Genomic DNA, 24,029 nt, shown 5'->3' with positions numbered 1-24,029 from the left:
CATTTTAAAACTTCACTTTTTAATATTTGCCCACTTAAGTGCTGTGAATATATCATAATAATGGTCAATTTCAAGAAGCCAACAAGATTAAAAGATAGCTTGCAAAATCTCTGAAAATTTAACAGTTAGCTTTTATGAGCTGGTATCAGCCACTTAGCATACCAGTGAGTAAAGCAGTTGTTCACAGAACTAAATCAAACTCGAATGAGTTTTGAATAGTGGAGACATCTTAACATATGAAATTGAAAGAGGATGATCATCTAGAATAGGGAAGGTATGACCAAGAAAATTTCAACATTTTTAAAGTAGAAGAGCAATGGTAATTAACTAAAAGCCTATAAAATAGTGGCCATCACTGATACTTACTATTTCATGATATGTTAGGTCTTCAAGAAGCAATCGCCTTTCCAAATTTTTGTATATAGTAGCTGGAGTGATTTACATTCCCTCCAATTGTATTAAAGGCTCTCATTTCTTTGCTCACTGCTTCCTTCTTCCCCTACATTTGGGAAAAATAGACAAAATGAGTTTACAGATGTCTTATACACTTCAAGTCTGAGGAAGAAGTAACTAAAGGCAAGTCATGATTCCTTTAAGAATGAAGACTACCCAGGAGCTTTTCTCTTTCTATAGGGAATACCGGTGGAATGTTCTTAAAAAGATCTCGTGTTAAGAGGCCTGGACAAGAAGTCTTTAAAAGTGAACTATCAGAATATATCCAGTCTGAAGAGCTATATGTTGGAACCACACTGAATGTGAATGGCTACTTATTTCGTTTGCTTAATGCAGATGAGTACACCTTAAAGTACATGGAGAACAATACTGATAGGGTGAATTGATTTTGTATTATTATTGATTTGCTTCTCAGATCTTGCAATGTATGTTTCTTTCTCCAAGTCTTTCCTCCCCACACCCCACATCTTGCCACTAGTTCTTACATTGTGCATTCACATATGTGGGCATGAATAATGGATCTGTGCAACTTGGCCACAGGTCCCATTGCAGAGGCCAGGTCCTTGTCTCCTCTGTTTATATGCTTGGCTCTCCACTGCCTAGCATCACAGATTCCAGGCACAGGCAGGAGGCAGGCTGGGGTTGAATCAAGTTTCTTTGGTTTTCTGCTGACACAAACAATATTTTCAGGACGAAAAGCAGCAACTATAGGAAAGGAAGAAAATCGCGTGCCACACAGTGTGCCATCCCAGTTCATTGGCATAGGCCAACAGGAGGCCATGACAGAAACAAACAGGAACTGCAAGGGAACCACATAGTTGTTGGGGTTTCAGATTCCCTTAACACTAGCGTAAATTAGAATTTAAGAAGAATTGTTCACTGTGAGCTCAAAGAGGTATCTTTGTTGTCAATCGTGTTTTATTTAGTTTTACTTTTTAATTTTTTTTTTTTTTGATGTATCCTAGGCTGCTTTTGACCTTGTTGTCCTCTTGCTTTCTCTCTTAAATGTTAGGATTAAGGGCATGGGTCAAATACCTAAAGTTTTTTTTTTTAATATTTGAAATAGAATGGCAGATGGATAGGTACTATTACTAAAAGTGCTATTATGACAGTGTTGTTCAGTAAAAATAATGTTGATAAAATGTGGATTTTAAATGTGGAATTGTTCAGTGTGTAAAATACATATTTTTTGAAGTCAGTGCTAATATTGAAAAATCCATCTGGAAAATTTTTATTTTAAAGCTTTCTTAGGTAATAATATTTATACACCACTTATAAATATATAGTGCACATTTACCTCATTTATACAGAAAATGTTCAAGATTAATATGCTAGGCTCAGTCTTTGCATGTGGATCATATTGTTCATATCAGGTTTGGTATTTTGTGAAGCAGATGCCAAAGCAGTTAAACACACACAATAGGTATATTGGGAGAATAGCCTCTGAGGGATAAAAGGGGGAACAGAAGGAAACAGGGGCTAGCTGATGCCTTCAGAGTACCGTGTAGGTTGGGTCTGACCCTTATGAAATGAAAGGACAAGGGAAGAGGGCTGGATGGGAAGAGCTTCACCGGGTCAGGTCACCTCTGAGAAATTGTCTTAGCCAGGCAGACTGGGAGACCAGAGCAGACAACCTCTCAGAGAGGTCTGGAGTCATGCAGCAATAGCCCAGCTCTAGTCTCCCTGCTGTGTTCTCTTATTAAGTGGGACAGCCTGGGGAAATTGGCCTCAGCAGGACTCTGCCTGTAAACACTGTGTGGATCTGGGAGGTGTGACAGCTGGAGGCTGTCGGTTCGCAGTACTGTTTCAGTCTGTCTTGACAGCAAGCCTGAACAGCACCCTCTATGGGTGTTATACCACCTCTCCGTTTGTAGCATTAGCAGTTCATGTTAAACCCGGAAGCCCTAGCTAGATTACAGTTCCAAACTCGGAAGAGAAACTCAGTAATCAAGCAGTTTGATTTCTGGAGGCTACCAGCCCTGGCTTGGAAACTGGATTTCTCATGTAATTAGTAACATACCATCTTTGAACCTCAGTTACCTGATCTTTGAATAGCAACAGTGGTTGTTTGAAATCATTGCTAGAAAGATTAGATGTAATGATTATGTGTGTGTGAAGTGTTTAGTTTTATGTGGCCCATCCATGGCAGACTCGTTCATTGTGGCTCTTTTTTTTTTTTTTTTTTTTTTTGGTTTTCCAAAGTAGGATCTCACTCTGGTCTATGCTGACCTGAAATTAACTGTGTAGTTTCAGGGTGGCCTCGAACTCTTGGTGATTGTCCTACTGTCTCCTGAGTGCTGGGATTAAAGGTGTGCATCACCATGCTCAGCTTATTATAAGTTTACAACTTATAATTTCTCAACATAGAATTTATTTAACTTTACCATCACTTTGAAAAAGTGATATGCATTCACTAGAAACAATATTAAAATTTTGACTTTAGATCTCTTCCCTGGAGTAGCACCATATAGTTCAATCCACATTTGTGATATTGAGCATCAGCTGTGAGCCACAGATTCCAGGAAGTCTTGGGATCATGAAAGATAGCAGCTCATATTTTATTGTGTGATATGCTGCTAAGCTGGGATGTTCAGTAGATCAATTGTTGTCCTACACTTTTGATTTAACATATTTTCAGTTTACAGTGATTTTAGCAAAGAAAATAACCCCACTGTAAATTGAGGATTACCTGTATATGCTACAATATGTAGGATATTTTTGTTGTTGCTGTTTGCTTTGCTTTGTTTGCATTACTAGAGATTGAACCCAGGACCTTGCCCATTGACTCTAACACTTGGCTACACCAACAGTCATGACATATATAGTTTTAAGATATCAAGAGATATTCTTCTTTCAGAATGATCAAAGCAGGGTAGAACATTATCTTGTATCAGAATCTCAAGTAAAAATTGCATTATTTTAACACTACTTTTATCAAGGACATTACAATAAGAGAAAGATTTACATATTCTTTAATACGCATCTGAATCTTTTCAAAAGAACTAATAGATCCTATCATGGAAATAGATGAAAGGAAATCCAAAAACAGGAAAGGAAGTGGGGACCTCAGTAGGTGCCCAACCACCTGGGTCATTTTGTGGTGAAGAGAGAAAGCTTTATGCTAAATTACTATCAATGTTTTTTCCTAAAGTTTCATCTTCTCACTTTTGATCTCTTAAATATAATTATTTATAACCTTTACTGGATTGAGTAAGAAGTATTCTTACTAAGTCAAGAAGCTATAGCAGAATAGGAAATGGGAACAGTGGGCTGCCCCAAAACACATACTTTAAAGATCACAGTACCTGTGTTGTCCTTTGACACCAGTCTTGCTCTGATCATTGCATCACCTGTGTCAGCAGTTCCAGAGGGGTCCATTCTAAAGATGTAGAGAAAATAAGAATTTTTAAAGCTCCATTCTTTCCATGAGGGTCTGCTAAAATCCTGGAACATTGTTCAATGATTACAGGAAGAAGGCTGAAGTGGTAGCAGAAGATTGTACACTTAGCTCTGTTGCCTGCTATCTTTTAAGTTCATTTCTAGGGTCTTCTAAGTTCAGACCTAGGGTCTGTGCTAATGACATTCCTTTCCCTAAAGACAGAATAAGTTTAGCTATGTCTTCTCTACATTGATCTGTATGGAAAAATATGTCCAGCTTACTCTGGATTTACTGTGTGAAGTCCTTTGGCTGGCCTTAATAAACATTGGGATCCTGAAGTCTTAGGAATGTTTAAGTATGCTATTTCTTTTTCCCTTCTAGTTTCCATTTAGCAACTTTGAACTTGCCATAAAAAAGCTGGAAAAAGAAAAATATAAATCAAGAGAAATCAAACAGGTATTTGCAGCTGCTGATAGTGAGCACACGGAGGTGGTACCTTATAGCACATACAGGTAAGCCATATTCTGTTTTTCTCTCACAATTTTCCAAAGAGCAGAAAGGATTTAGTTCCTGGTGCTTGATAATTAGTTGGTTATATATGTTTTATTAGAAGTTGGCCTTTCTTTGCATTTGTGTTCAAGTTTTGTCCATGACATTATAGTTCACTATGTATTTACACTTGAGACATTTAGAGGTGTGAACAGAGAAGCAAAAGGATAGACATTTGGTCACATTGTGAATTGTGGTGTCAAAGGATCAGGGGAACAGCAAGAATAGTATATTTGAGTGAGAAAAGCAGGGAAAGCATTCCTTAGCATGAGCAGCTCTCTAAGATCTGAGAGAAAGAGGAGGATCATTTCCTTAGGGATATGGTGAAGTTGGAAAACAGTGAAAACTTTATGGATTATCACAGGGTAAAGCCCTCTGTATACATCTGTGCATATATGTATGCTTACACCTGTGTGCATTCTGAAAGACAAAAATACAGAAATTAAGGGTTTTTCCTCAATTTTCTTCCTCTTATACTCATATACAATAATTGTTACAAGTGTCATATGAAATCATGAACAATAAAGATTTTCTCTTAAATTGACGCGAATTTTGAGATTGTGCAGTAGCTGACCTCAGCAAATTCCTAAACCATGGAAACACAGGTGAAGTCAAATTAAGGGCCTAGTACAATTGTGAGACTTCTCAGCTTGAAAACAAACTGAATGGAGCAAATTGGAGAATGTAAATTAAATCATGGATGGAGGAAAAAAGGGACTTTCTCTTTACGCTGAGAATTCTGGCTTCTGAAAACAGTGGTGGCTGGAAGCTATATAGTAAACTGGGCATGAAACAGAAAGAACATGGGCTGAGAAATAATGAGACAAGCCCAGGCAAGGGGAACTGGGATGTCTTTCCAACTTTGTGCCTGCAGTTTGCCTGTTGCATCACTACCTGGTCGCCTGGAGCTCACCATAGGCTCAAAGTAATCCAAGATTTTATTTGTTGTTTTAACAAAGCTCTTTTGTGTCTTGAGCATTCTTTCGAGAGAAGCTGAAAGAGGACGTATTTTTATTGTTTAGAATTTCCAACCTTCTGGGATCAATAAGAATTTATAGTTCTTTATTATTCTTCATCATCACAGACACATGTTTATGGTGTTTGGAAATATAACTGGAGACAGAGTCGAAAAGCAAAGATAATTACTCAGGCCATGTACTAACAGAAAGCACTGGAGGAGAAAACAAGAAATTTGCTTCAGAAATGAGGGAGTAGTTTTGTTTTTATTTTGTGTTTTTTTTACCAAAGCATCCATTCTCCCAATACTCTCATAAAGACTATTGGAAATACTTTAGGGAGTACATGGGGCTTTCTCAGAAGCACTTAGGCCAGGCTGAGTCTCCAAGGAGGAAAACTTGGTCTGCAGACGGAGGCCTCACCTTATTGTGGGGAGGAAAAGGGGCTACTATACTGTGTGATTGCAGAGATGGCCACAAGACTCTGCAGGCTCAGAAAGAAAAATAAATTTACCATCCCAGATGTTCCTTAGTATGAAAACCAGCATAGGTTATGCCTTGCCTGTAAAAAATGATATCCTTCAGTGGCTTGTCATTGTTCTTATAAGACCCAAACTTTAAAGATTTACTTTTGGGCTGAAGAGATGCCTTAGCAGTTAAAGCACATGCCTGCAAAGCCTAAGGACCCAGGTTCGATTCTCCAGGTCCCACATAAGCCAGATGCACATGGTGGCGCATGCATCTGGAATTCATTTTCAGTAGCTGGAGGCTCGGGTGTGCACCCATTTCCTCCCTCTCTCTCTAATAAATAAATCTTAAAAATATATTTTTTATTAAGTAGAAACATTGTATGGACACATCACATGTTGCTATCATTATTTACCTCCTTCCTGTCCCCACTCCATTGAGGGCCCTCCTTAGTGGGATTTTTGGATTTGCCATGGAGTTGTGGGTGATGAGTTGTGAGAGTAGCAAGATTTAAACTTTTAACTGCAGCCATGAGGGCCTTTAGTGATGTGACCGTTTCCAATATCATCACCACTTTTTCATCAGCCCTGTCCTTTGGCCTCACGGTTGCCTTTCAGGTTTTCAAACATATCAAATTCTTTCTGCCTCTAAGACTGTGACATCCTCTGCTTAGAAGACCCCTGCCACTGTCCCTGCCAGGGAAAATTATAGGGCTCTATCACCAGAATGTCTGTTTTTGTTTGACTATCTAGCTAAAGAAAATACTGTTATTCTTAGCCCTTGTTTATATTTTTCACAGCATGTGTTGTACTCTAACTTTTATTTACAGACATCTTTACTTGGAGGAGGGGCACATGTGAGTGTGCTTTCTTCTATTAGAGAATGTGAGCTTTCTGAGATAAGGATTTTAATTATCTTGTTCACTGCAGTATGTCCTGGCATCTAGTGCTGACCTCGGTGTAAACATAATCAGGAAATACAAGAATGAACCATTAGAGTTACTCTTGGAGGCTCAAGTTTGGAGATGGTTGCATAGTCTTTGTATTGACACATTTTTTGTTACTATAACATAATTGAGGCTGGGTGATATATAGAGAAAAGAGAATTATTTAGCTAATAGTTTTGGAAGTTTCAGGTCATGGCACCAGTATCAGGTTCTCTGGTGAGGACCTCATGACAGATGGCATTGTGGTGGCAATACATGCAGGAAAGATCACAGAGGTAAGATAGGAATCCAAAGAATATGAATCTAACCAGGGTTCCATGAGAACCACATTTATCCCTTCCTAAGGCCATGCTCACAATGATCTAATCACGTCCCACTAGGCTGAACCTCTTAAAGATTCTTACTACCTCTTACATCATGACACTGGAGACCAAGCTTGCATCATTAGGACAAATTTCATCTAAACCATGGCACTTCCAAATGAGAGCACAGTCCAAGGAGTCAATATATCCTTGTCCATGACATTCTCAGGCTGGATGCTAAGCCCCTTCGGCTTGGGAGGACTCCCCTTCTGTGCTTAGTCCACAAGTATAGGTCCCTGCACAATTTCTTCAGTCCTCTCTTTTGCTTCTCATATCGTTTTTTGGGCAAAAATAAAGGAACTATATGGTACCCTAATTTGATTTTCTTTCACTTGAGAGAGAGAGAGATGGAGGGAGGGAGGGAGGGAGGGAGGGAGGGAGGGAGGGAGGGAGGGAGGGAGGGAGGGAGGGAAGAAGGAGAGAATGTATGTATTCTGGATCCTCTCTTAAAGTAAACTCTTTTGAAAGTGAGGACCTTTCTCTATCTCATCTTCTGTTTCGCTCATATTTATCACAATGCCTAGCAAACATTGAGAGGCTCAGAAATATTAAGTGAGTGGTTGTATTTTATTTAGCTGTCATTACTTTAGCTCTGACTGCTATGTTGATAGTTCCATATTAGTTCCTCAAAATCAGATCTTTCGCATCAAGTATAGACTTATGAATATACTGGAATCTCTCCTCATTGGATATCCCTTCATTATTTTCAAGTAACTTTTCATTTTTTAATTTATATTTTATAGAGAAAGAGGGGGAGAGAGAGAAAAAAATGGACATGCCAGGGCCTTCATTCACTGCAAACAAACTCTGGAAGCATGTGCCACCTGTGCATCTGGCTTACGTGGGTACTGGGGAATTGAACCAGGGTCCTTTAGCTTTACAGCCTAGTGCCTTAACTGCTATGCTAATCCTCCAGCCCTAATTTTTCATTTTTTTTACAAAACAATATTTTATTTATTTTTATTTTTGCAAGGGGGTAGAGAGAGAGAGTGAATGGGCTCAGCTGGGCCTCTAGCCACTACAAGTGATCTCTAGGAGCATGCACCATTCTTTTTCTTTTATTTTTTCTTTAGGTTTTTTGAGGTAGGGTCTCACTCTAATCCAGGCTGACCTGGAATTCACTATGGAGTTTCAGGGTGGCCTCGAACTCACAGTGATCCTCCTACCTGTGCCTCCCAAGTGCTGGGATTAAAGGCGTGTGCCACCACGCCCGGTGTTGGGGAATCAAACCTGGGCCAGCATGCCTTGCAAGCAAGTGCCTTTAACTGCTGAACCATCTCCCCAGACACCTTATTAAAAAACAAAAAACTTTCTTAAACTGATCTCATTTGCTTCTCCCATAAATCTGAAGTTAAGGATTATGTCCTGGTGAAGGTCATCATATGTATTCTCTCCCTCCCTTTTATCTGTATGTCACACATACACTTTTTGGAATTGTATTTCTTTCCTTCCCCTGGAAACTTTCCCTGTGTTTTATCTGCATCTTCACTGCTGCTGTTAAGTTTTCCATCACTGTTCCTTCAGACTCTCTGGAGAGCTGAGTAACCTCCAGAATGACCTTCCTAAAATATGATCAGGTTATTCTTCCGATCTACACTTGCCATTAGCTCCCTCTTGACTGATGGACAAGTCCCAGCCTTGCAGAATAACATGTGAGTTTGGTTATAGTTTGTCCTTTGCCTACCTCTTTACTCTTATTTCTACTTTGTTGGCATAGCTTTCTACAAACAACCATTTATTGGGCACTTCATATGAGCCCAGAAGTATGCTAAAATGCTCTATAGCTGCTATTGATTATAGACCCCCACTATTACTTATTGACTTCCCATCCTGCCAAGTACAATGGATGTTTATTGCATAATTTAATGAATTATTCTATTTTTCAAGGAATATTCAGGCTAAAGCACATAGCAAGATAATAGTTGATTAACTTGCACCAGGGAAGAGCTATCTTTCTCTGGCTTGTTGGACATGGGGAAAGATAGGTATGACCCTCAGTAAAAAAGTGACCTTACTCTTACATATATTGGTCTCTAAGGTTCTTTTTGTTTAAAAATATTTATTTATTTGCGGGCTGGAGAGATGGCTTAGCGGTTAAGCACTTGCCTGTGAAGCCTAAGGATCCCAGTTCGAGGCTCGGTTCCCCAGGTCCCACGTTAGCCAGATGCACAAGGGGGCGCACACGCCTGGTGTTCGTTTGCAGAGGCTGGAAGCCCTGGTGCGCCCATTCTCTTTCTCTCCCTCTATCTGTCTTTCTCTCTGTGTCTGTCACTCTCAAATAAATAAATAAAAAATTAAAAAAATACTTTATAAAAATATTTATTTATTTGCAAGGGGAGATGGACATGTCAGTGTCTCCTGCCATTGCAAATGAATCCCCTATGCATGAATAGTTTTGTGCATCTGGCTTTATGTGGGTACTGGGGAATCAAACCTGGGCCATCAGGCATTGCAAAAAATGCCTTTAACCCCTGAGCCATCTCACCAGCCCTCCTAAGGATTTTTAGATATTCTGACATTCTGAAACTCTTAAAATTTAGGTGTATAATAAACTTTAAAAAAATATTCTCTTCTCCAATCACATATTGAAATGAACTCTGTGGCCTGAGATACTCTGGCTTAAGCTACCTAGCTGCTTTGTGCATACATGGGGAATTAGAGCCCAGACCTTCTGTATCATTCAAGCTGCTAGGACCTCCTCGGAAAACTGAGAGCAGAGAGTAATAAACTACATCAGGTACTGTGGTTGATAATGGATTAACTTGGGTGTTTCCCTGAGATTTTACCTCAGTATAGACCTGATGGAATACAGGGAAAGACCAGGAAATGGTAAATAGGTGCTGGTTCTCTTTTTTTCTCTGGGTGGTAGATATTTCCCTTTTGCCTTACGGGGGTGAATAGTTATGTCTCTAGGCTGGACCTGTTACTCTGTGACCCTTTCTTCACTGACAGATTCACTTATAAGAGCTACTGTTAGCAGAGAGAGTGCAAAGTGCCTTTCTTAGTTCAGAAGGGAGCAGTGTCAGGTCTAGGCTTGGCAAGACTAGTATTTCATATAGTTGCTGTTGTAGTTATCTTCTCATTGCTTGTATAAAACATTTGACCAAAAGCTGTTGATGGGAGAAGAGCATTTATTTGGGCTTATAGTCTCATGAGGAAGCTTCATTATAGCCGGGGAAAGCATGGCATGAGCAGAGGCTGGACATCACCTCTGCCACAATAGGTTGTAAATAGCAACAAGAGAGTGAGCCAGTAACATCCCTAAGCCTGCTTCCAGAAACACACATTTTCCAGAAAGGCTCTACCTCCCAAATTGCCACAAGCTAGGCACCAAACATTCAAAATACAAGCATGTACAGGGGTCATCTGATTCAAATCACAAAAGTTGGGAACATGACAGGGTAGGACTTTGTAGAGTGGTCCTGAGACTCTAAACCATAGGCTTCAGCAGCAGCAGTTAATTGTGTAATGCCAAAGAAGTCATGGCCTCTCTCTCCAGGCATCTTTCAGAGCCCTGGGTAGCTGAGTGTATTTTGGCTTTCTATGTGCTTCTCTCTTCTTGCCACTTAGTTGAGGAGCTCGAAGGGTAGGGTCCCGTCAGAATCCTCAGTATGTGGCCTCAATGAATGATTATATTGCTCTTCCTCTGACTCCCATTGTTTTTATTGTTTAACATAAGTTTTTTGATTTTTAAATCTATCATCTATATATCTAATATGCATCGATGATACTAGGGAGAGAGAGAGAGGGAGAGAGAGAGAGAGAGAGTTTCTGCTAGGGTCACTTGCAGACAACTCTACTTTGTGTATCTGGCTTAATGTAGGTACTGGTGAATTGAACCCAGACCAACAGGCTTTACACCAAACATCTTTAAGTTCTGAGCCATCGCCCCAGCCAATAATCTCATGTTAATTGGAGGGTCAGTAGTTTTCCTGTGACCATCCATGTAATAAATTCTTACAGTGATTTAGAGCCTAAATAAAATATTCTTGCTTATAAAACTGAAATTCTTCCTGAGAGTGCAAGCATGCTATAAATAGATCAAACCACATGTTTTGGAGTTAGCAGAACCAGATCTAAGTCTGAGCTATCATCTACCAACCTGATGGCATAAAGTAAGTTGCTGAATAATTTTTCATCTATCAAGTAGGGATAATAATATCTACTGTATAGAGTTGTTGTGATTAGCAATAAATTCAGTATATAGAAGATATTAAAAAAATGAAAAACTTCATACTAATACTTGTAAACTTGTTCCCACTAACAATAGTTGTAGTACTCTAATACTGTTTTCAGTATTCTAGTAAGCTATACTTTTATCCATGATGGGGTTATTCAAAATATTCTACAATGAAGTTGGGAATGAAACTTTTAAAACACTTGGAATCCAAGAAAGTGGGGAATAATAAATGTATCATTCATAGAATAAGGTTGGAAACATTAATATCATCTATTTTTTCACTGTCTTATTACTGTTTTACTTCAAACAAGTAGATTATAAATGTGTCGCTTAGAACATGATATGATCTCATTCTCAGTTGTTCTATCTTTATTTGGACTACTCTGTGAACATTGCTCTATATTTTGTTTTAAAAAATTTAACACAGGGTTCCCTTATGTGGCCCAGGCTGGCCTAGACATCACAATCTTCCTTTTACAGCTTCCCAGTTGCTGAGATAACAGACATGTACCAGTATACCCAGCTACTTTTGGTGTTTGCTTTATAAACTAACATCTCTCAAGGAAGCCACTAACCTATGAATCTATACTGACAAAAACAAAAACAAAGGCATACAAACATATTCAACAAGAACTAAGATATAAGCTTTTACAAGTCATATACTTTGTCAGTATTCTTAGCATATCTCCATATGGAGACCTCAGCATATATTCTTGAAAATAGCATTGTGAATCTTCCTAAAATTATTGAATAAAAATAATGTGGTATACCAGAAAGAATGCTGGCCTAGGAATCCAAAAGTTTGGGGATCTTTGATTTGATTCCATCACTGCCTAGTGGTATTATTTATATTCTGGAGGGTTTACTTTTGTAAAGCAAAATCTTCTCTGGCAGGAGAAGCAGAAAAGAAATTTATTTGAAGGATCCTGGATAGTTCACAATATCTTGGGAAGGGCCAAGGAAACAAGCATGAGCCTAAGTTTTAGTAACAGTGCTCAGACCTGAGCTGTAGAACATGTCTGTTGAGAAAATTACTTCTGTTACCACTAATGTTCACAAGTCTGTTAGAATTGGTGTGGCTGCCAACAACTAGATTTAAACACAACTCTTATTGCTACCACTTTTGACTACCTCATGTTCTTCGTTGACCCTGAGATCTGGACCCCTTTGATATCAGATGTGGTCCACACTGAACTGGTGTCTCATGTTACTCCCTTCTGAGGCATTCTTCCTTTGTTTAATTTTTTAACAAAAATATTTATTTATTTATTTGAGAGAGTAACAGGGAGAAAGAAACAGAGAGAGAAAAAGAGAGTGAGTGAGTATCGGCACCCCAAGGCCTCCAGCCAATGTAAAAATACTCCAGACACATTTGCCCCTTTGGACATCTGGCTTTATGTGAGTACTGGAGAATTGAATCTGGATTGTCAGACTTTGCAAACAAGTATGTTTAACTGCTGAGCCATCTCTCCAGTCCCCTGAGGTAGTCTTTAATAAACTTCCCTGATGTGTGGATCCTTGATCACTTGCATATTCCTTGCTGCACAGAGGCTGGAAAATTGAGCTCTCACATCCATGTTGGATTTAGTAGGGAATGTAATATGGGAATTTTCTCAAATCAAGAAAGGCTACTTTAAAGTTATCCTTTGTGCAAAGTTTTAGTTAGTATCAATAAGTTACAGAGATCTATTGTACAGCATGGTGACTGTAGTGAATAATAAATAGTAGATCATGTATTTGAAAATTGCTAAGAGATGTTTATCAGTTGTTTGAGAGAGAGAGAGGGTGGGGTGTGTGTTTGTGTGTGTGTGTGTGTGTGTGTGTGTGTGTGTGTACTGGCACAAAAGGGTCTCTTGCCACTGCTAACCCCAGATGCATGTGCCACGTTGTGTATCTAGCTTTACATGTGTACTGGGAAATCAAATCCTGGTGGGCAGATATGACAAGCAAGTGCCTTTAACCACTAGGCAATATCCCTAGCCCCCAACAGAAGATTTTTTTAAAAATATTTTTTGTTCATTTTTATTTATTTATTTGAGAGTGACACACACATATATATATATAGAGAGAGAGAGTTGATAGAGAGAGAATGGGCGTGCCAAGGCTTCCAGCCACTACAAATGAACTCCAGATGCGTGCGCCCCCTTGTGCATCTGGCTAATGTGGGTCCTGGGGAATCGAGCCTCGAACCAGAGTCCTTAGGCTTCACAGGCAAGCACTTAACTGCTAAGCCATCTCTCCAGATTTTTTTAAATATTCTCACCTCACACTGATATGTATGCAAGGTGACAAATTGGTTAATTATCTTGATATAAATGATTTCTCAGTGTACCTTGTACACTGTACACAATTTTTGTTTTGCAATTATACTTTAATAAAAATTGTAAGAATTGCAAATCTAAATTAAAATGAGCCAAACTGATAACACAAGTGTATGTTGACATTATAAACAAGTTAACCAAAATACCTAGTTTCAGTGCTTTCTACATTCTGTTGAAACACCAAGTAACTAAACAGGATACAATGCCCTCTTCCATGCTTGATTACTCTTTCAGTGTTTGATAAATCTGAGTTTAAATTGCTGTACATGAAGATATTAGATGAGATTCAAATTCAAATATTGGAAGATGGCAATTTTTCTTTGGTTGAACTTTTTACTTGTTTGCTTGATTTTGTTAGGAGTTCAAATATGTGTGTGTGTGGGTATGTGTGTGTTGAAACTCCTAAAAATTATTATGTCTGAAACCTCTCGGGAAATAGATAGTAGGCCTATATTTGCCTATGACAGTAATCATGTAGAGGCATCATCTATTATGCTTCTCTGCATTTCTTCCCAGACTCTACAGTTCCCTATTTTCTTATACTAGTGATTAGATTGGAGCATTATAAGGACCTCTCCTAGCCATAAAACTCCATTATTTTGTTGCTATGGTTATTATGGGAATAGGAATTAGGGCTCACTATAAAAATACCTCTACTTAGAGCTAAAGACTAATTTTTAAATTAAAAAATATATTATTAAGTACTTGAAAACCCACAATAATCAATATGATATTAAAGCCTAGACACTGGAGGTCTACAATATATAAAACATAAATTTTAGCAGAGGAATAAGCTAAATATCAGTCAGTGAAATGTAGTAGAGTCCATTAAAGACCGATTTGTATGGACTTAGCATATGATATGGAAAACATTTCACAAGTGTAGGGAAAGACTGAGTAACTAGTTGGGATTTCAGCCACAATTGGTTAGAAGAAAGCATTTCATCCATGGTTATTTTATGACAAGGCACAATTTCCAAAAAATCATAATGAAAGATTGACTTGTTTTACTGCAGGAAATTTTATTTACATTTCTCAATTGCCAAATATGTGTCAAGCAAACCTGGAAGACAGGAGATATAAGAGACAAAATACTAGTAACCTGTATCAGAACCAAGGCTTATAAAGAACTCCTGTAAAATATAGAGATAAAAAGAGTCAGGACAAGAATAAGGTATTCACAAAAGAAATGCAAATAACCTTTAAACCTATAAAAGGATGCCCAATAATAGTGCAAGATGAAACAATGAAATACTATTTCTACCTGTTAGATTGACATTATTTTAGGTTTGTTTTGAAAGATAAAATCTTGCTCTATAGGCTATATGAGCTTTGAACTCTTGGACTCCAGTGATCCTCCTGCCTCACTTCCAGTAGCTTTGATAGCAGATGTGTACCAATGCACCTAGCTTGCCACTATTTAAAAAATTTATTTAACTGACTCTAAGTAGGTACATGGAGTGACAAATATTTTCATTTTCTATTGATTGGAGTGTAAATTAGCTCAGCAATTTTCAATGCACTTGATACTATCTTTTGAATATTTAAACCCTTTTACTTAGTACTTGGACTTTGGAAAATTGATTAGAGGGGTGTGTGCATGCGTGTGTGTGTGTGTTTGCCGTTATACAGACACATGATTTTAATTACAGCAAATTGTAATGATATGTAGAAAAATAAAATACTCAACAGTAGGAAAATAGTAAGATATAGTCTATGAAGTAGAACATGTATATTCACCTGAAATATTTGTTGTATTAGTTAGGATTAGCCAAGTAGTACTATAGTAGTAATCAACTTAAGATCTCAAAGAATTAAAGCAACAGAGTATTATTTCTTGGTTACTCTGTATTTACTGTGAATGTTAGAGGAATTTAGTTGACAGTGGGTCACTCAAGGACTATAGTTGACCATATAGTAAGTTCATAAAATGAACTTTGGGGGAAAAAGCACAACAAATTCTCATTTAAAAGAAATATATATTATTTATGTTGTCAGTTTGTTGGCCGCTTCAGAAGAAAAAGGGAAGACAGATTTTGGTAAAGAACCCTGATGGCTACCACATAAACATTGTGCTATTTTGTTGACAAAACAAAATTCAGAACCAAATATATTGCCCTAAAGGTAAAAAATCTAAAGATTGTACACGTATATTTATAAAATATTTTAAGACATTTTCATGCTTTGAAGAAAATGCTAGCAGTATACACCTTTAAGTTTATAATAAACTCTGCCTCATCTGTTTGAAAACACACACACACATCCACGCACACATTTTTGTTTTTGGACAATGAGAAATTGAAAAAGTAAATAAAGCCTAACAAATAAAAACAAAAAGGCCTTTTGAACATTTTTTTCAAAAAGAAAACTCTTCCATTTCCAGAAAGTGGTAATCACAGATTAAGACAGAATAAAATCATATAGTAGTCAGCTCTTCCATTGACACATTCATCTAATTATTGATGGGAGTCAATAATCTTACAAGTATACTTAAAATTCTTATTTTACAGGCCAGAGTATTTTCTATGAGTATTATTACAAATCTCTAGGGCATTAAAATTCAACTTTGAGATAGAATAGTTTTTATGGTTTTCAAATTCTATCAGTTGACACTCAAAATGTTACCTGTATTTTGTCTAAAATTTTATGAAGCTTTAAAACTATTCAGAAAAATTTAAAGAATTGAGCTGTGAAAAACTATATATCCACTATTGAACTGCCATTTTACTTTTTACTTTCTCACACATCTCCCAATTCATAGATTTCCTTTTATCAATTCTTCTTAATTTGGATGAATTTCAAAGAAAATCAGATATTCATTATTTTTCTCCAAGTGATTCTGCATGCTTATCACATGTTTATGGGTTCTTATTTTGATGTAAAATACAACCCAACTCCCTATTATTACATTCAACATTGCCATTACTCCAGAAAGTTCTGTCTTTCTCCATCCCGGTCAACTCTTGCCCATATCTCCTATTCAAAAAGCCTCCATTGTTTTGGTATTTCCTCTGATTTTTTTTGTTCTCAACTTTCATATAAATAAAAGTATACAGTATGTACTCTTGTGGTTTATTCCATTCAATATGATTTTGGGTTCATGTATATTTTTCAATGTATTAATAATTTGTTCCTTTATATTGCTGAGTAATGATCCATTACATGGATTTTCTATCATTTGCTCATTTCGTTCCTGAGGATAGATACCTTGGATGATTGACCAATAGGTATAAATTCACAGTAAACAACATCATATGAAATTTTGTCACTATTCTTATTTTTCTTGTTACACACCTAGGAAATGGAATTGGTTGATCAGAGTAGGTATTACTTTGGTTTTTTAATTATTATTTATTTTTTATTATTTATTTGTTTTTAATTTTTATCTATTTATTTGAGAGTGACAGAGAGAGAAAGAGGCAGATAGATAGAGAATGGGCACACCAGAGCCTCCAGCCACTACAAATGAACTCCAGACACATTTGCTACCTTGTGCATCTGGCTTACATGTGTCCTGGGGAATTGAGCCTTGAACTAGAGTCCTTAGGCTTCACAGGCAAGTGTTCAACCACTAAGCAACCTCTACAACCCTAGTTTATTTTATTTTTTTTAGTGAAAAACTTACAGATATCCAGGCATGCCTATAATCCCAGTACGTGGGAGATGAAGGTAGGAGGATCAAGAGTTCAAGGCCCCCTTGGAGACATGGTGAGATTGAGACCAGCCTGGGCTATATGAGACCTTATCTCAAAATACTAGTAAACAATAAAATAACCAAATAAAATACTTTCTGGCCTTTCACCAAAATACTTGTATTAGTTTATGTTGCCAGGAACAAATTGTTGATCTTTGTTTCTTTAAAAAAAAAAAACAACAGATGATACTCTCTTATTCCTTCTCCCCTATTACCATTTCCCTGGGGCCCTCCTCAGGTGATTGCTTTCTATAATATGTCTGAGAAGCCTTTCACTATTTCAAAATCTCCAAGATATTCTTATGTTTTCCTCAGATAGCTGTGTGAAGTTAGCTTTTATGTTTAAATGTATGGTCCATCTCAAATTATTTTGTGTATGGTATAAGATAGGGATTGAAAGTCATCTTACATTCATAAAATGCTTTTTTGAAATTATTACATGCCAGCTAGAATATTTTATATTAAAGAAAAAATAATTCTGGTTCCTTAAAATATAATTTTAATTTTTTTATTTCCAATTCTTATTAAATTAGAAGCAATGTCTTACTCATTCCTTTTTGTCTTATAGTTTAATGTAGTTTAAAGCCACTTATTATTGACCATTTTCACACATATATAAAATGTATTTTGAGTATAATTCCTTCCCATTACCTTGTCTTATCCCATCTTACCCTTCCATTGAACCCTTTCCTTTTCAGCTCCTCCCTCTTCTACTTTAATTTCTTGTTTTAACCTTCCTCCATCATCCATAATGGAATGTTTATGGGCCCAATATACCCTGTGTTTTATAGATCTTGTGTAGGTCATGACAGTTTCTGTGAGCTCATGAATGCAGTGGCTACTTCATGTTCAGAAGACAGTGTTCAAAAACACTCCTCATTATCCTCTGGCTCTCAAATTCTTTCCATCCCTCTTTTACAATGTTCCTGAGCCTTGGAAGGTGTTATATATCTGTCTCATTTAGTGCGAAACACTTGTCACTTATTCTCAGTACTTTGACAAGTTTTAAATCTTCCCAGTGGTCTCTATAAAAAAGCAGCTTCTCTGCCCAGTGGTGAAAAAAGCACTAATCTATGGGCATAAACACAATACAAATTTTTAGGAGGCAGTTTTGTTAGCACAACCTATCAATTTAGCCAAACAGTAGTAGTACCTTCCCTACTAGGGCTTATGACTATCATAGCTATAGGATTTTTGACTAGGTTTTCATACCAGGTATGAATTTCCTCCTATGAATCAGGCCTCAAATATGTTATAATAATAATTTTGAGTTAAAATGTAAATTCCTTTTTGCAAAAGACTCCAAAATTGATTTTTATATTTCCCTTATAATTTCAAATAATTTCTGCATGCAGTACATTCCCATTTCTGGAGAATTGAACTACCTAACAACATTAATATCCTACTTAACTAAGGAATGATAGGTAGATATCAATGTTCTTATTATCTTATTATTAGAAGGAAATTCTATGTTGTATACACATTATCATATTTTCTGGAGATGTCTACAGCAATATATCCACCCAATATGATCATTTATAATATTAACTTAATGCTATTTCTTCTGAGAACTGAGACCATGTTATTTTCCCTTGAACCTTGAATGAGCTTGTGCTTATGATTCATAAGTAGTCCATATAATTTGACAATAGTAATGCTATGTGACTTCTGAAGCCATGTCTGAAAAGGTATGTGTTATGCATTGTTTGCTGTGACATTTGCTTTTGTATCCCTGAGCTACCATATAAGAAGTCCTGAACTGGGCATTGTGGTGCATGCCGAAATCCTAGCCTTTAGAAGGCAGAGGCAGGAGAATTGCCACCAGTTTGAGGCTAGCCTGGGCTGCATAATAAAACTATGTCTCACAAAGCAAAATGGGAGAATGGGTGTTTTGGAGAGATGATTCATTAGTTAATAGTACTGGCTGGGTTCAATTTTCCAGTATCCATGTAAAGCCAGATGCACAGAGTGGATCATGCATCTGGAGTTCAGTTACAGTGTCAAGAGGCCTTGGTGTACCATTTTTTTGTGCCTCTTCCCAAATTATAAATAAATAAATAAAAGCAACAAAAAATAAAATGAAGAAGGTCTGTTTTTTGAAGCTGCCATACTGTGAAGAAGCTCAGGCCACATGGAGAAAGTATACATTATATTGAACTGACATCATTGAAACCCAAGCTCACAGTTACAGAATTGTTTAGGCTGAAGCCACTTATTCTTCTGTGCTCTGTTTGAATTTCTGACCCACAGAATCCATGAACACAGCAATATGAGTGTTTTAAATCTAATTTTTTAGAGTAACTCATTTAACCACAATATTTACTGGAGCAGTATGCATCCATGTATTTTAGGCAATTAAACTACTGAAAATAAATAGCCCTTAAAGCAATAATTAATTATTTTAAGGTGAAAATTTGGTATCCTTTAGTGTCTCAAAGTCATGGCTTCCTGGTTCTTTAATTGCAAAGGTGAGATAACCCCATGCAATCTCTTGGTAATCACTTTTATAAAAAGATTGCTCTTGTCATACATCTAATTAGAATGCAGCATATATATTAAAAAAAACTGGAACCTTTCCCCTAGGAGAGAGTAGTATGGATTTCTCTTCCCATCACCTGAATTAAGGCAGGTAGATAGGAGTTTTTTTGTGAGTATAGATGTAGTTTTTATCATAAGCATAGAACTATACACCAATGAATAGATCTTAAAATATTTTATGTTTATTTATTTTAGGTGGGGGGAGAGAATTGGTATGCCAAGGCATCTAGCCACTGCAAACAAACTCCAGATGCATGCACCACCTTATACATGTGGCTTATGTGGATCCTGGAGAATTGAACCTGGGTCCTTTGGCTTTGCAGGCAAGTGCCTTAACTGCTAAACCTTCTCTCCAGCCCAAATGAGCAGATTTATTGAAGGCAAACCTAAAAATAAAATTAAACATTGAAACATCAAAATCAAATGTGGCCATAGAAAAGGAGGCCATGTCTTCTTTTGTTAAATTTGATTAGTGTCTCTTACTATAGTGCTGCCTATTTTAATTTCCTCCTATTGTATCATGAGTCAGGATGATGTATAGCAAGGTCAAGTCTGCCCTAACTCTTCCTAGACTTTTAATTTTCCATATTGATTTTCTGACCACGATTTTCTTGGTTTATAAAAAGATTGATTGAATGATGACTGGAATTGTGGTGAAGTTATTGGAATGGGGGTAGAATTTCTGTCATTATGAAGTAAAGACTATGAGCTCTATGTGCCTCCATCTTGCAATGGAAAATTTCCCAAGAACTAAAGCAGCTCGTGTTTTTCTTTCTGAACTGAAACTTTCCACCCCCATTTTCTTCCTCCTAATGGGATCAGAACCAGCCTTCCCCATGTCCTCCTCTAATGGGACTGGATAGTTTCAAAACTTTCCACCCCTATCACACTACTTCCTTCTTGTTAAGGTTCCTGTAACTATCCCAGTCTATAAACAGAACTTGGGATCGGGATCCTCTGCCAAGGACCCCCTCCATAGGTGTTTAATCCAATAAACCCTGTGCTCATGGAGAGCTACTGCCCTTTCACTTTCTGTCTTCTGTGTGTGTCACACTTGTACTTTACACTTGGTGGCCCATATAGGGATTATTAGTATGGGTAATCCAGAGGGAATCTCTCTGCCATCTAACAAGCCCTTCTCTACTCCTCATTTCTTCCTTACCTTTCTCCTGTCCTTGAGCAGCTCCAGCAGAGATCACCTCCACCAGCTAATTTGAGTATACAAATTTGACCCTGACTAAGTGTTGCTATTTCTCCCCCAAATTTTGATATTTTCCCCTAAGCCCATCTGCCAGGCAGACCTCTCAGATATTTAAGTGCTAGGTGGGAAATATCTCTGGCCATAATGTCAATCTCTTCGGTGAAGATTAGTGGGGATGCGTCATCTTCCTGAGGCTCTTCTGTCTAAACATGGCCACCAAATGGTGGGGACACCACTTTCTTGTGGCTGGTTTTACTGTGGTGGTTTATCAGTACTCACTATCATCACTACAATAGGTAAAACTTCTTCCAAGCCTCCCACTGACTACTCTCTGTTTGGGATGTCTCATCCATAACCTCCTTCATTTGGCCTGGCTGACTCCATAAAGCCTATATGCCTCATTTTTATTGAAAACAATCTGGCTACAATATCCCTTGACAGTGGCTACCTCTGGCCCTGGAATGAAACTTTCAACATCAAAATTCAAAAGGATCTTGAAAAATTTATTTGGCACAATGGAAAATGAAGCAATGTTCCCCATGTCTAAGTCAGTCAGCCAGCCAGCCAGCCTGCCTGCCTGCCTGCCTGCCTGCCTGCCTGCCTCCCTCCCTCCCTCCCTCCCTCCCTCCCTCCCTCCCTCCCTCCCTCCCTCCCTCCCTCTCTCTCTCTCTCTCTCTGCTCTTTCTGTTTTGTTTTCTAAATCATTCTACTCCATGGTGGGGGGGCATTTTTATTTCCCACTATTCCTTTTTCTGCTTTTATCACTACTTCAGCTCCCTTTCCTGCCCTACATGGACTTATAAATGTATTGGTCTTTCCAGAATACATGCGTATTTAAAGCTGGGGCTGGAGTGATGGCTTACCAGTTAATGTGCTTGCATGCAAAGGACCAAAGTTTCATTCCCCAGTACCCACATAAGCCAGATGTACAAGGTAGCACATGTGTCTGGAGTTTCTTTACTTTGGCTGGAGACCCTGGCATGCCCATTCTCTCTTTGTTTCTTTTTTTCTCTCTTCCAAATAAATAAATAAAAATATTTTAAAAAATAAGACCCCAGTGTTGAGTCAAATGATGTATTTTCCCACTGGACAGAAATCCAGGATCTCCCTACTCTAAAATCAGAACCAGTTGATATTTTATACTTGCTCTTGACTCACTTTTTCAGAGCCTATTTACCCTACTGAGCACTTGCCCTCCTGAAGCTACAGTCCATGACCAACTCCAAGTTAGGACCCACAGTAGGTCTCTCATTTCTTTATACTGTGAAGACACAGCACAATGGCAAATAATAATCTTTCTCCTTCATATTGGCCCCATTCACTTGGCATTCCTATGTCCTTAGCAGATGTACTTTGCCTTGCTCATTTCCTTCTCTGTACTTCTTAGTTCCTCTTCAGCCACTGACTCTAGGTGTAGCTTTGGGGAAAACTGATTTTTTCTGAATCTTAGTCCCCCATGTTAAGCTCATTAAGATCTGAGAAAGGCTCCTTGGTAATCTCAAATCATACATCATTTGGTTGTCCTACTAAGATATGACATGTGTAAAGCAGACTTGCTTCACCTAAACCTGTCTTGTTCTTCTGCTTCATCTGCTATGTGCCTCATTTTACAATTCAAACTACTAGTGCTTGTCCTGCCTTTAAGATTTGTTTTCTAAGAACTGCCATGTCTTTAAAGGTATTATTGAGAGCTGGAAAGATGGCTCAGCAGTTAGAGATACTTCCATACAAAGCCTGATGGTCTTGGTATGATTCCACAGTGCCCAAGTAAAGCCAGATGCACAAAGTAGCACATGCATCTGTATGTAGTTCATCTGCAGTGGTAAGAGTTCCTGTCACTCCCATACTTGCTCTCTTTCTGTCTGTCTTGGACTCAAATAAATAGATAAAATATTCCCTTAATTATATTACATGTTTCTTTGTCTTATGTCTAAGGCTGCCAAACCATCATCATGGGCTCAAGTCCTTTTCATGTATCAGACTGTCTTTATGTGTTTTTGTGTCCAAAAACTCCATAACTAAATCTGTGGCCATTCAGTGCTCCAGTTTTATAATGTGAAATATGTATTTCAAGCTGCTGAAGATACTTTAAAATAGTTCATCTCTATGTTTTTGGCTTTAAAAGAAAAATGTTTGTTCGTGCTTATTGTCATGGTAGACATGTTTTAAAGATAAACAAAATTGCCAGACTTTAATCCAGCTTTTTAAAATTATCTTAAAGGCCAAGATTTTAAAATTATTTTACATATTAATTTATTTAGGTTTCTTAATAAAACACAGGTCTGTTAATATTTTTGTCTGTATTTATTACTGTTAAGATATAGTATGGATACTTCCTGTTGTTTTTTATTTTTTTATTTATTTATTTTTTTGGTTTTTCGAGGTAGAGTCTCACTCTAGCTTAGGCTGACCTGGAATTCACTATGGAGTCTCAGAGTGGCCTCGAACTCACGGCGATCCTCCTATCTCTGCCTCCCAAGTGTTGGGATTAAAGGTGTGTGCCACCATGCCCGGCACTTCCTGTATTTTGTATGTAGCTCCCTAGGTTTTCATTTTAAAATGTTTTCTAAATTTTGAAATGGCAATAATAATAATAATAATAATAATGATCAAAAGGGGAAGAATATATAAAGGTGCCGTCAAATAAGCAGAGAGATGAGTTACATACAAAAAGTACTTTTGTAAGGAAGAAAAGGACATGTTTTTGGATTTGAAAGGACTTTGTAAGGTTCAAAATTATTCAAAATGGAAATAGAGATGGACACATATTAGAAGGCTAAAGTTTGTTATAACAAGTTTATGAAAGTCGAACTGAAAGATTACTGAAGGTTATTAAGTTTCTAAGGTCAAATTTAAATATTGTAAAATAAAAATATGTGATTTCTGTTTATAACAATAAGGTTTCTGAAATATTGGTCTTCTGTTAGTAATGTTTACAGCCTGTAACTAAATTATATCGAAATACTAAGTTTATGTTGTCCC

At 37.4% G+C, this 24,029-nt stretch overlaps 1 protein-coding gene across 1 annotated transcript in view; it reads left to right on the top strand.

The window, feature by feature from the left end:
* Efhc2 (EF-hand domain containing 2) overlaps positions 1–24,029 on the top strand; it is a 195,930-nt gene that overhangs the window by 111,043 nt on the left and 60,858 nt on the right. The window contains exons 10-11 of the mRNA XM_045140027.1: positions 634–830; positions 4,214–4,344. Of these exons, the coding sequence (XP_044995962.1) occupies positions 634–830; positions 4,214–4,344 (328 nt within the window). The remainder of the gene's footprint in view (positions 1–633; positions 831–4,213; positions 4,345–24,029) is intronic.

This window comes from Jaculus jaculus, chromosome X, assembly GCF_020740685.1.
Source record: "Jaculus jaculus isolate mJacJac1 chromosome X, mJacJac1.mat.Y.cur, whole genome shotgun sequence".
Classification (NCBI taxonomy): Eukaryota; Metazoa; Chordata; class Mammalia; order Rodentia; family Dipodidae; genus Jaculus; species Jaculus jaculus.
The sequence above is the reverse complement of the archived record's forward strand: the minus strand, read 5'-3'. Positions and strand labels throughout refer to the sequence as shown.